Here is a 13,719-nt window from a genome sequence, read left to right on the forward strand (position 1 = left end):
CTGTACCCCTTCTTAAACCCCTTCATCTACAGTCTCAGAAACAAGACTGTGAAGCTGGCCCTGAAGGAAGCCCTTGGCCGTGCAAAGGTTTGGCTTTTCCCCCAGTCATGATGCTTTTCATGACAGCAATTCTAATCATGTATCAGGTATTATATCACACACACATATATATAGCTATTAAATACAGGTGCTTCAGGAGATTTATTTTCTTGTTGGATTGTAGTAGTGAAAGTAAGGAACGTGAATTGTGTGTCTTGGTTGCAGGGGGTTATTATAAACAAAATCTAAAAAATATTAGTAAAACTTTGAACTCACACAGGACTAGGACATAGACTGCCAGTGCATGCTGACACAAAGAAGTTTTCATAAGTCATCTCAGGAAATTTAGCTGAAAACTCTGGGGACAATGTCCAAGGGGTGTTGAGGAAAGTGCAAAACATTTTCTCTCCCTGAATAACAGAAGATATTAAGCATGAAAATTAAGCTCAGACATTACAATGGGTTCAAATTCATTGGATTCAAATCCATAATACACTTCTCGGTTTCATTAGTGTGATGAAGACAGCCTCATTGATTTGTCAATGATAGCCTGCCGATGATAGTTTTATTATTCACTTTGGAGGGAGATTTCTTAAAAATGCATATTTTCGTAACATACTGTCAGTTTGTCCACTATTAAAAGCCCTGCTTTATCTCCACTGGTGACTCCAGGATGCATTCTCCTGAAGGAAAAAAAAAAAAGAATTATTTCTTCTTGGATAATTAGGCATTTTCTACCTTCCTTTTCTTTCCTGAACGATTATTTCATCATCAAGATTTTTTTCAAATAAACTATGTATGCTTCTATCACACTTTTTTCTTCTTGTCCATCAATGAAATTATATATTCCCCCCTTATTTTACACTTCTGTCTCCATCCATATATTTACATGGCAAAGGGATGGGCAGAAGCATGTAGTATTGATAAAAGGAAACATCTTTTAGAGAAATAATCAGCACACAGAGATCCCTTTTCTCCTTTTATTTTGCAGTCCACAGGGAAAAACAAAGCATGGGAAGGGAAAGCACTGCCATTGCTTTACTCCTTTGCAGTTGTTTCTAATCAGCATTTCATTTTGTTGGGGCTTCTGAGGAGCAGATTTACTGTTAACAGCTCTTTTAAACTTTGTCTCTGAGCATCCCATTTCTGAAGGGAATTCTACAAGGGTGAACTCTTTTTAGGAAAACTGGGTCCAGTTCATCTCTGCAGCCCATCTCCTCACATGGGACCCCAGGGAAGCTATGGCGTTTTGGGTGACCAAAGCTCAGCCCAGCAGAGCACCTGGGCACTCTTGGGCAGCTCAGTCATCTTGCTCTGGGTGGGACCTTGTGCACCACAGTGAAGGATGTGGTGGCCCTGGGTCTTCCCATCCAGGCCCACAGCTCCACCGGCAACACAGCGTTAGGGGATGCAGGCAGACGCCTAGGCTCTGCCTCGGGACTGAGATAACTGAACAGGGCGTGAGAAACTAGTGGCTATGAGAAATCATTGGACACTGCAGGGAACAGAATGAGACCCTGCCAAGTTCCAGACAGCACGGTGAGCGATGGCTGCATTTCAGCGGTGGTTAAGGGAGAGTTATATGAGAAAAGGACAAGTGTCACACATAACTGGCGTATTGGGGATCCTCCGGGGAGCAGACTCTTGCAGCACCAGCAGTACCGAGGTAACGATATCAGAAGCACCATATGAGCCAGAGGTTACCTAGCTAACAGTACCAGAAATATTAAACTTGAGTACATAGGCAGTAAAACTGGCACCAATGAAGAAAAAAATACTTAGAGATGGGCTGTTTATTTCAAAGGGGATAAAGCTGGAGAAAGGGAGGGATCAGGCTGGATCATGGGAGAAGCAGCATGGGAAAATGGAGGCAGAGGGAATAAAAGGGACCAGTCATGTGTAAGCAAGCTGCTGGCAGGGACACTTGTCTCGCCAGGCTGTGTACCTGCTCTCTACGTGAGTGCATGTGTGTAAGGCTTGCAGACATCAAGGCAGCCAGCTCCAGAGACACCCGTGAGAGGGTGCCTGTGAGGTTTCCTGCAAGCTCTGAGTCTGATTAGCTGGTGAGCAAGAACAGGACCAGGCCGTTTGTATCGTTCATGTTCATGAGTGCTGCTCATGTCTCCGTGGTGCCTGTAAAGGTACTGTGCCCCTGCTGGAGGTGATTTTTGGGTGGTCCGCAATGTCCATACAGAGTGTGTGTATGCCTCTTGGAAGTACATGCCCAGCCTCGCTGCTGGCAGGACCAGGGAACAGAGAACTGCAGTAGTCTCCCTTCCAGCAGACCAGGAAGGAGGAATCCGTTTATTCAAAAATCCACTGGATCCAGCAACCTTTAACAGTGCAGGCCCTGGAGGTGCTGCAGCTACTTGGTCTTGATGTCGAGGTCCCGCTTCTCCATCACCTTGTGGTTCCCAAGGGCACAGAGGCTTAGGCTTTGGGACTGCTGCGTGAAGGACCAGCTTTAGCACACATCTTTCTAGTTCCCCACTATTAAGTTAAGCAATACAAATACAGAGATTTTATAAGTGTTTGGGTCAGTGATCCACTAGAGTCAAAGGGGGTTTTGTTTTGTTTTGTTTTCTGATCAGACTTTCCATCTGCCAACCTTTATCGTAAAAGTGGCTGGGGTTGGACAGGTAGTGCCATATGATCTACCCTCCATTTCTAAACCAACCACAGAAAGTAGCACTATTTAATCAGTCTAAATAGCAGGGGCAATGGCCACTGTTTTGTTGGTGGTGCATAAACAGGACAGTCGTGCTGAGCAAAACTCCATTGTCTGAGGATCTGCTACACATTACTAAACACATCTTCGTCGTGTCCAAGGGTAAAAAAAGGCTGGGGGATATTTAAGACAAATAACTATCTCAAATATCCCAAACCTGTTTTCTCCTTTTGCACAACAAACATTACTCTCATGTTAAGGATGGCAGGAAGGTATTTGGGTTGAGAGACTTTTTTGAGCTTTGTCAGGCATTGCACAAACATCTCCATAGCTGCATTATTGACATTTCTGCCTGCTGCGATACTGCAGATAACATGGGCACAAGAAGAAGGTGCCCTAGCTGCAAGCTGATGTGCAGATCTGGGCCAGCACAAGGCCCTGGCTGTCAGTCTTTAAATGGTTTGTCCAGGATTTTGTGAGAGAGGTGCCCAGTCTGCATGGAAAAGCACCACAAATGTAAAAGCTGGGAATGCAGTTTGTATCGTGAAAAGATCTTGAACGTCAGCCAGCACCAGCGTTTCACACCTGTGGTCGAACCCCAGAAACAGGGAAGAGCTGTATTTGCTGTGATACGTAACGTCCAGGAAACTGGGACAAGTCACGTTTCTCTCATGGAGGTAGCACTGGAAGTAGCGTGGGATGAAGAAGGGGTGGAAAGGAAAGCGCGGTGAGAAGGGGAGTTCAGGAGGGTCACGAGTCTCGGGGACTTTCTGGGGTCGGCTCCACCAGCGCCGGCTCCATGGTCTCTGCAGCAGAGGGACAGTCTGCAACATACCATGCCACATCTCTATGGTCACCTGGAGGGGACAGCCCATCTCTATGGTCAGGTGGCTCCTCTGGGCCAGCCTCCAGCGCTTCTCTATGCTCTCCCGGCAGAGGGACACTCTGGGATCCCCCCTCCAGCCCCTTTCTTGGGCTGCTGATGGAGACCAAATGTCAGGGCCACCCGCTCATGGCAGATAATGCCAAAGGCTGCAATGACCCCTGGCTTGTTTGCCGACTTCTGAACAAAAGGCCGCGGCCTCCCGGGGCTCCCGTCATGTGCGCGTGCGTCCCCTCGTGCAGACTCGCCCAGGCCCCGGGGCAGAGCGGGACCCTGTGGCAGCACCGCCCTGGCAGCAGCGTTTCCCCGCTGACGCTCCCCTGCAGCACAACTCCCGCAGCCCAGGGCCAGCCCGGCGCCGCTCCCCCTCGCTCCCCGCCCTCCGCCCTGGCCCCAGCCCCAGCCCCAGCCCCAGCCCCAGCCCCAGCCCCAGCCCTAGCCCCGGCCCCGGCCGGCAGCAGCCGCCGCAGGCTCCGCGCACACGAGCACACGCCGGGCCGCAGCGTCACTCCAGGCTCCCTGCGCAGCAGCCGCCAACACCCGCTGCTGCCGCAGCTGCTTCTCCGCGGCCTCGACAGCGGCGCCGCGGTGGGGCCCAGCGGGGGCGGGGCCGGCGGCACCAGGGACGGTGGCCATGGACACACAGGCCCCGCCCCCACAGGGCCGGAAGTGCCGCCTCCTCCCTCGGAGCATGCGCACTGGCGCAGAGGAGGGCGGTGAGGGGAGGGCGAGGATGGAGCTGGGCTCGTGGCGGCTCCAGGCTGGAGGTGACAGCAGGCGTGGTGGGGCCAGCAGAGGTGCTGCTGGTGCTGCCCGTGGGCAGAGCGGGGTGAAGGTGCTTTCTGAGCTTCCTCGCAGACCTGCTGGTCTCTCCGTGGGCTTCGGTGTCTCCGGCTCTTGCCCAGGCTTGGCAGCTCCTTTCCCTTCCCCCCACGCCAGCAGCAGGGATCTGGAAGCAGAGGCTCAGGAAGCTCCTTGCCTTTGGTGTCGTCCCTGGCTGGAGCTTCCTGCTGAGAAGCCCCTGGGGAAGTGTCGTGGGGGCGAGCGGGAGCTGTGAGCAGCCCTGCCCCATGCAGCCCCTCTGCATGGGGAATGACCCTGCCCTGCCGGGGCCGCTCCTTCCCCCAGAGTTTCCGCAGCCTGTGTTCAGCCTGTTTGTAGTTACCCCTGGATGTCAGCAGGAGAAGGCTGGGTTGTGCTTTGTGTGTGCTGGGAGACCGATGCTGGCGAGTTGTGACTGAAGGATCAGCATGAAATGTGCCTCTGGCTAAAAGCTGGACTGGAGCACACAGGTGTTTTTTGCTGCTTTGAGTTTTTCTGAAATACCAGCATGCGCTGAATGAGAATGTATTCGTCTTCCCTTTGCTGTTCATTCTTTTATCTTTTTTTTTTCCCTCCCCACTTACGCTTTCTGAATCTTGGCATGCTGCTGAAGCAAAGGAAAGAAACTGGTTTGTGTATGTGTGTGTGTGTGTGTGTGTGTGTGTGTGTGTGTTGGGGAGGGTGTTTAAAAGGTGCAGAGAGCAGGTATTTAAAACCAGGGAACCCTGCTAAAAGTTACAGACTTTCTGCTTTCCTCTTATGTTAAAAAGCAGGAAATTGAGAGGAAGAAGAGAAAAGAAACTTTTTCCTTAAATAAAAGTCAGTAGGTTGCATATTAATTGTAATTAATTAATGGTATTAACTCCATTCCCCCACCCTTCAAGCTCAAGGGCTTAATTTCATTCTGACTGTCCCAGGGGCACGGTGGGAAAGGGCCGAGTCAAGGGGCTGCGGCCTGGCTCTTCAGTGCAGCCACAGGGCAGGGAGCTGGGGGTAGTAAATGAGCGTGGGGAGAAACAAGCCCATCTCATGAACCTCAGCACCCGAGTTCAGCTTTTTTTTTTTCAGGTTAAGGGTTGGTGTCACATCAAGCTGAGGGGGGCGTAAAGCCATGCTGCAGCAGTGCACGGTCCATCGGCTCCAGTCCTGCTCTTAGCCCATGACAGTCCTTGCAGTTTTGTGGTGAGAGGGATTTCTGACTGAAAACGAGCCCCATGAGTAGGAAGAGGATCACAGGAGAGGGGAGCACCTGCTTCTCCGGGTGGCCTGGGGTTACAGCAGCTGGAGAAGCTCCTGAAGCCGAGCCTGCAGCGAGGGATCGATGCTGCGGGTTGTCACGCTTCATTTGGAAGGCAACTGTTCCCATCTGCCAGCCTGACGGTCAACCAGCTGGTCAAGCTGGTGAGGAGAGCCTTAAACTGTGAGTGACTCGGGGGAGACGGTGACTCAAAAAACAGTGAGGATGTGCTGGCCTGGGATGGCAGGGAAAAGGTGCAGGGTGATGTGGAGAAAAGAAACCCTGAAGGAGCCCAACACAGAGTATGCAGGCAAGTAAGAAAGTGCTTAGAGAGTAACTATGGGGAAAACTCTCACACCTTTTCTGGGAAATCAGCACAATGCGGCACCTCTCTCAAATACCTGTACACTAATGCACGTAGCCTGGGGGACAAACAGGAGGACTTAGGAGTCCATGTGCAGTTACAGGCCTGCCCCCCTCATTGGCATCATGGAGATGTGGCTCAGATGCCTGGAGCACTGCGATGGATGCATACAGGCTCCTTAGGAAGGCCCAGCTGGGAAGGCGAGGCGGGGCAGTTGTCCTTTCTGTGAGAAAGCAGCAGGGATGCAGGGAGCTCAGCCTAGGGACGGACAATGAGGCATTCGAGAGTGTATGGGTGAGGATTAGCAGGCAGACCAACAGGGGTGGCCTTGTAGTGGATGTCTGCTATGGAGCGCCTGAAGAAGGGCAGCCTCTGCAAGGCCCAGGGAGCACATAGCTGGGGAGAGGAAAATTCAGCCTGCTCCCCAGATACCTATTCCTAGCCAGGCTCAGAAGCTCAGACCAGAGGCTTTCAGGCAACGATGTGGCGGTCACCGTGGGGGCCCCCATATTACAATGTGTTGGTGGTGACCATGGGGACACCTATCACAATGCCTTGGTGGTCTCCATGTCATTGCCTCCACAGTCTCTACCTACTTGGAGGCTTTCATTGCATTTCTTCTGGATAAATTCAAGCACTTCACTGAATTGTGTCCTTTCCTCAGTGCAGCCCTGGCTGTACCCCATGTGGAAGGGGAAAGTCCATTCAGGCAAAGATGTGCTCAGCAAAGTGGGCTGTGTAGCTCAGCAGGGCTCTTAATCCAGCCCTGGGGATGTCCTCCTGACTTTGCCTTCAGCTTGATATCAGTGATCCAAAGAGCCTTTTAGCCCCTGTGGGAGATACCTAAACAGGCTGGAAAATGAGGATGGGCAGAGCCAGCCCTGACCCGCAGGCAGCACTCTGGACTCACAAGCTCCAAGGGAGGAGAAATCTGCCCAGCCCAGGTACTGTGGGAGATGCGTGAAGGCCACCTCTGCCAGTAGCAGGGCCCAGCGAGCTCTGGGGGTCTTCAAAGGATGGAAATGCCAGTTTTCTTTTAGCTTGGCAGACTGCAGGGTATAAAGTGTCATTTCAGGGTATTTTGCATTTCCTCAGAGAGGTTTAGGGTGAGTGAACAACCACCTTGCAAAGTGGCTGAGCTTTCTCAGTTTTACTTGGGATGGATTTTCCTCTAAACTGCTGTGGTTTGAGATTTATTAGGGCTTTTTCTCTCCAGGATTTCCATGGGGGATTTAGGGGTTGCACAGTGTGTACAAGGGCACTGTGATGTGGGTGGCATAGTGCCCACAAGGGAATAAAGATTGGTGGGGTCCCATGGAGACTGTATCTCTGCCCTGGTCAGTCCCCCGGGGTCCCCACACTGAGGAGAGCTGCTCAGCCTGGAGGGAGCAGCTCCCCTCCATGCCAGGGCAGCAGGGAGCTCTGGCAGCACTTTGCTGCTGCTCAGACCACAGCCCCAGCAATTCCTACTGCAGCGATGCCAGGCAGCTGTGCACAGCACTGCCAGAAAACATGTGGATTTGGGGAAAAGCTTTCTGCAGCTTCCCAAAGCTCAGATCAGCACCAGCACACAGCATGCTACTGCAAGCAAATGCAGCCCCCTCCGAAACCTCCCACACAGGGGCCTGTAGTTCCTAGAGACATTAGAAGCTTTTTTTTCCCTAATTTGTAAAAACAGAGTTTCCTAATTTTAACTTAAAACTGCCGCTATTAATCAGGACTACCCGTATCCCCCTCTGCCAAAGCACTGCCAAAGAGATCTGAGCAACTCAGCCAGGCAGCTTCCCCTGCAGCCCCACTGTGTGAATAGGAGCAAGGCCAGTAGATCAAAGGAAGTGATTGCTCCATGTGACTCAGTATTTGTTAGATCACATCTAGAGTACTGTGTTCAGCTTTGGGACTTCAATATAGAAAAGACGTCAACAAACTGGAACAAGTTCAGTAGAGGGTCATGAAGATGCTCAGGGGGTTGCACTGATTACCTAGTGAGGACAGGTGAAGGAACAGGGTTTGTTCAGGCAGGAGAAGAGATGATTTTGGGGAGCAATAACAGATTTCTAATACCTACGATGAGGTCATAATGATGATAGAGCTTCACTGTGGGGCAATGTGGGTGGATGAGAGACAACAAGCAGAAGTTGAAAGAAGAGTGGTTTAGACTAGACAGTGGGAAAAAAATTGTTCACCATGAGGACAGTCAAGTATTGGAAGAAGCTGCCTGGAGAGGACGAGCAGTCTCTGTCCTTGGAGATTTTCAAGAACTGATGGGATAAAACCCTGAACAACGTGGTTTGATGTCAACCCGACCCTGCCTCAAGCAGGAGGTGGGACCAGAAATATCTGGACATCCCTTCCAACCTGAAATATCCTTTGATCCTATGATGTATGTGTCTAGGACCATTACTGATGATCCTAGGTATCTGAGAAAACTGAGGGAATGGGGAGATGTGGCATGGAGCTTCAAGGTTATTCCCAAAAGGCAGCTGAAGGCCAGAAACACACTGTGAGAGCTGGGCTGCATTGTCTTCTCGTGTACAGGAAAAGGACTGCCACACACCAGCACACCTGAGGGGATGTGGAGTGCCCATCTCAAGCTCCAACGGGCAGACCTCTGTGATGGCATTAATAATGAAATGACTGTGCCCCTCATAAATAAACAGTCTGCCCATTGAGATAAATGTCTCTTGTCCTTAGAAGCTACAGCACAAATGTCTGCGTCCATGGAGCCATGCTCTTCTCCCCTTCCAGCAAGGACAGAGGACAAGGAGATGGCATCTCATGATGCAAGTCCAACAGGACCAAGAGGAATCATGCCTGGTGGCACCCACTGGTGCCACAACAGGTGCAAAGGAGACCCCTGGGCACCTCCCAGGGACAAGAGATGGACCTGAATTGGGAGGACATATTGGTATCTCTGTTCCCTTCAGCCCCCAACATGCCAGGTCCTTGTGCCTCAGGGAGAGGTTTGGGAGCACAGAGCCTGGCACCCTAGGGGGACTCACCCCATGCCCAAGGGCAAGTCTCCATGGCTGGGAGGAAATCTGTGGCTCAGCCTCTTCCTCCCCACTGACCACCATGGGAGGCTGGAGGGACCAGCTCAGGCAATCAGGGCTCTCTAAACTTGAGAGAGTCAGTGAACAGCCATCTGCAGGGAAGTGAGGGGAATCCCATTCATGGGATTTCTCCTGGCTTTGTGTCATGAGTTTGGAGGAGTCCTGGCAATTGCCCTGCCTCAGTTTCCTTTCCAAAGGGGCATGAATGAGGATTGAAATGACTGGGAGTTATGCATAAAGGCAGGCCTTGCCGGAGTTCTTTACAAAGTTTCCAGAGTTCAGAAGTTTCAGTCTCCTTTGAGAGCCAGTCATGCACGGCACACTGTCTGCAGTCCTTGGGGAGAACCAAGATGCAGGTCCATCTTCAGAGACTCATTAGTGCTATTAATTCCAAGACACTCTGGAGAGCCGGAGGCATTTGGGTGCTGCTGGAGACTCACTGCAGGAGATGCTGGGTGAAGATGGAAAAGGCAGGGCAAAGCCTGAGCCCTGGGCTGTGGTCTACAGAGAGTCCAGGGAAGGAAAGGATGTGGTGGGGAAGATGCAGAGGCTGAGATCCCAACCTTGGTCTTCATTCCCAGGTACCATCAGCACAGAGGTCATCCCTTCATGTTGAGAACTGCAGGTTGGTGCTCGATGTCCTGAGGTATGTCAGGGCACTGTTTATTTTGCTGCTGGGTGTTTGTGTAGTGGGAGTTTGTGAGTGAGACCAGAGTCTCAGTCCTGTCCTTTTCTGCATGTCTTCCCACCTCAGCTCCCTCTTTCCCCCAGACTCTCCCGAGTCCCTGGCACCACAGAGAAGAGATCCTGGGGAGGGGCTGGGGGTACTGACTTACAGCTGGGCTGCCAATTTATTGGAAACAACCCTGAGGCACTCACCCACCTCGACTGGAAGAAGTGTTTGGGCATGGTGTTTGGGGCTAAAAATGCATTGCTCGTCTCTTCACCAACCATTAAGGGCTTTTCCTCTCTCCCCCTTCCCATATTCTTATAGGATTTGGTCTCAGGCCCTCAGCTTTCTCACAGTCGACTCTCACTTATTTGGTGGGGAGGGTTGGGGACTTAAGTCATTCTGTGCTGATTCTGGAAGCCTCTTACTGGTACCTATCATTATGACCTCCGGGGAAAGCCTAGGAGATGGGTGAGAGTATGGGAAGCTCATCCGTCCCGAGAGCTCTCTTGACAGTACAGGCATCTCCTTGCACATCAACTCACTGAAAAGTCTAAAGGGAGAGGAAGGGAATAGCAAGGATGCGATTTTCTCTATCCCTATTTTTGTGAGAACTCCAGGAAGGGTACCAGGCAGAAGGCTGTGTGTCTCAGGCATGGACTTTCCCCGACCATGCAGTCAGGCATGTCCTGGCATTACCCATGCCCCTGAACCTGCTCCTGTCCCCCCTCACCCCAGCACCCTGGCGACCCCCCCCTGTAGTGCCCAGCAGTGCTGAGCAGGGAGCCCCATGAGCACAGCTGGCCATGCTGAGCTCCATCTGCTGGGCTGGGGTGTGCAGGGAGGCAGCCCCTGAGCCCTCAGGAGCTGCTGCTCAGGAGGGAAAGAGGTCAGGCAAATTATCCTCCCTGCTCTTTCCTTTCCTTACTGCACAAAGCCCCTCTCATGTGGTCTGGCTCACTCACAGCTACTGTTTTCTCTTTCCCATTTACTTTTTCCCTTCCTCCTCAACGTTTTTTCTCTGCAGTTTCATACATAATGTGAGTTCATGAGTTCTCTGTGCCAGTCCCACTGCAAAGTCCCTTATTCATCTGAGCTAATAGATCTTGACCTACCCTTTGCCAATGGAAGAAATTGGCCTGTCTCCTTAAAGTAAGTTCCCCTCCCCTCCCCTCCCCTCCCCTCCCCTCCCCTCCCCTCCCCTCTCCTCTCCTCTCCTCTCCCTTCCCCTTCCCCCTCCCCTTCCTCTTTCCCTTCCCCTTCCCCGCTCTGCCTTGCCCTTTTTCTTCTAGAGTTTGACACACAGTGCTTTCCAGCACTGTGATGGTGATCCAGAAGGATCTCTTTCCACACCCCATATACTGGGTCCTACTGGAAAAAAAAAATAGGAATAGGAAAGGAGGCTGTGAAAATGTCAGCTAATGCACATTCTCTCTTTATCCCTTTCACAGTGAGCAAAAGAATATAGGTTTCATTTTTTGGTGCCAGCAATGTTCTTCCTGACTCTTCCTGAAAGTAAATGCCAAAATACGTATCATTTTTCACAGGTCCATGTTGTGGAAAGTGCAGAAAAAAGACAAACAACATCATATGGATAAAGGACAAGGGAACAACTGGACATCATCAAACAAGTTCCTCCTGCTGGGAATGGGGAATGGTGTCCCAACACTCCAAACACCACTCTTCCTCCTCTCGCTCTTGATCTACTTTGTGACTGTGGTTGGGAACAGCCTCATTGTTGTTCTTGTGGTGGCAGACCAGCATCTGCACACTCCCATGTACTTCTTCCTGGGCAATCTGTCCTCCTTGGAGACCTGCTACAGCTCCACCATCCTGCCTAGGCTGCTGACCAGCCTCTTTACAGGGGAAAGGACCATCTCTGCTTCTGGCTGTATGGCTCAGCTCTATTTCTTTGGGTCTTTTGCAGCTACTGAGTGTTTCCTGCTGGCAGCCATGGCCTATGATCGGTACTTGGCCATATGCCAGCCCCTGCTCTATGCAAGCCTCATGAGCTGGAAGGTCTGTTTCCAGCTGGCAGCAGTATCTTGGCTAGGTGGTTTAGTGTTTTCTATAATAGTCATGGTCTTCTTGTCAAGGTTAAAGTTCTGTGGCCCCAAGGCTATTGACCACTTCTTTTGTGATTTTACCCCATTGCTGGAACTCTCCTGCAGTGACACCAGGGTGGTCACAATAGTAACTTTCATCCTGTCTTTCTTGGATTTAATATTCCCCTTCCTGTTCACACTAGCCTCCTATATGTGCATCATAGCTGCCATCCTGAGGATCCCATCCAGTGTGGGCAGGCAGAAGGCCTTCTCCACCTGCTCCTCTCACCTCACTGTTGTCACTATTTTCTATGGCACCCTCATCATTGTCTACCTGATGCCCAGAACAGCCTCTCTGAGGCAGCTCAGCCAAGTGTTCTCCTTTTTCTACACTGTCCTCACGCCCCTGGTCAATCCCCTCATCTACAGCCTGCGGAACAGGGAGGTCAGAGAAGCCTTGAGGAGGGTGCTCAGGAGAGATTTGGGTGGCATCCAGAGCTCACACTAGTCGACTGACATTGGGCGCAAATTCCTTCCAGCTCTTTTGCAAAGTCAAGCACTAGGTGCAGGGGACCTCTTTAGAAGTGCCTGGCATTGAGCCTGCTTGTTGAGTGACAAGGGGATGAAAGGGAAAGGTCATTGGAGAGAAATGTTGTTATTTAGAAGAGAAGGTTAAAAATGTCATCCGTTAGCTTTTTCTTTGAGCATGGTGGTCTTACATGTGGTGAAGTGTCTAAGTCTTCTTTTTCTGGGAATTTAGAAGAAAGAAATTTGGGATGACATATGAGTACCTTCTATGGAGAAGTGTGTGGGGGGGATCTTTCTCGTTGTGGGTCACTGGGATGGGAGCCCTCTCCCTCAGCCTTGCACATTTCCAGGGTAAAAGCTGGCATGTCAGCCTGCAGTGCATGTCCCCTTTCTCTGGAGTCCTGAGAAAAAATGTGCCCTTCCTTCTATACGGGGGTTCAGTTGGGTTAATCCCATCACACCTCTCTTCCCTCCTCTGGCCTGGCATGGCCTCAGGGACCAGCTAGGGATGCAGCAGCTGGGTGGTCTGGGTGAGGAGCTGTGCTTTCTCCTGCTGCAAGAGGAGGTGGAGAAGCTGGGGTGTGGCGGGGGAGGCAGTTTGTGTTGCTGAGGGATAAAAAAGAGGTGCGAGCGACACCTGGGTCTCCCTCCCCCACATCCTTCCCTTCCCCATACACTGAGGGATCAGGAAGCCCCCACTCTAGCTGTGCACCGCTGGCTCCAGCTGCAGCTCTGCTCTTTGCCCATTAGCTTCTCATAGGGAGATGGGGACAACCATCTCCCATCCTAGTTCCTTCACCCTTGGAAGATCAGGCTTCCCTCCCCTGCCCTCCTTCCCGATGGAAAGCTTTTACCAAGGTCCTCCAGAATTTAGGGCAAGGGTGGGCTTAGGGGCCAGGTTCCCCACACATCTCAACTCCTTTATCTGTCTGCAGTATGGGACCTTGGGAGTCACATCTTGGTTGATTGTGTTTGCCACCAGGGCACACTGCTGAATCTTCTTCAGCTTCCTCACCAAGAGCCCCAGGTCCTCTTCTGCAAAGCTGCTGTCTCACCAGTTAGTCCCCAGCCCACCTTTGATATGGGGCTATTGGGGTTATTCCACCCCAGCTCCAGGACTCTGTCCTTTCCTTGGCTGAATTTCAGGAGGCTCCTGCCATCCCAAATTGGCAGCATTTGAGGTCTCCATGAATACCAACCCAGCCCTCCAAAGTACCGAGCAGTAAATAACAGAGACCAGAGCTCCTGGATCACTGATGGATGGGCATTGAGGGAACATTGCCACTGTAGCCCTGCAGAGGGTCCAGCACTACTCTGTAATTGATCACAAGGAGACAAAATTATCCAGGGTCTCTTGGGAAAGAGCAAACTCCTTGTGTGATATTGGAGGAGATTTGTGGGACTGTGTAG

At 51.5% G+C, this 13,719-nt stretch overlaps 1 protein-coding gene across 1 annotated transcript; it reads left to right on the forward strand.

The window, feature by feature from the left end:
- Positions 1-11,326: 11,326 nt before the first annotated feature.
- Positions 11,327-12,289, forward strand: LOC136993769 (olfactory receptor 6N1-like). Its single transcript, XM_067308715.1, has one exon. The coding sequence runs from the start codon at positions 11,327-11,329 to the stop codon at positions 12,287-12,289; it is 963 nt and encodes a 320-aa protein (XP_067164816.1).
- The last annotated feature ends 1,430 nt before the right edge of the window (positions 12,290-13,719 follow it).

Source organism: Apteryx mantelli, chromosome 20, assembly GCF_036417845.1.
Source record: "Apteryx mantelli isolate bAptMan1 chromosome 20, bAptMan1.hap1, whole genome shotgun sequence".
Taxonomy (NCBI): Eukaryota; Metazoa; Chordata; class Aves; order Apterygiformes; family Apterygidae; genus Apteryx; species Apteryx mantelli.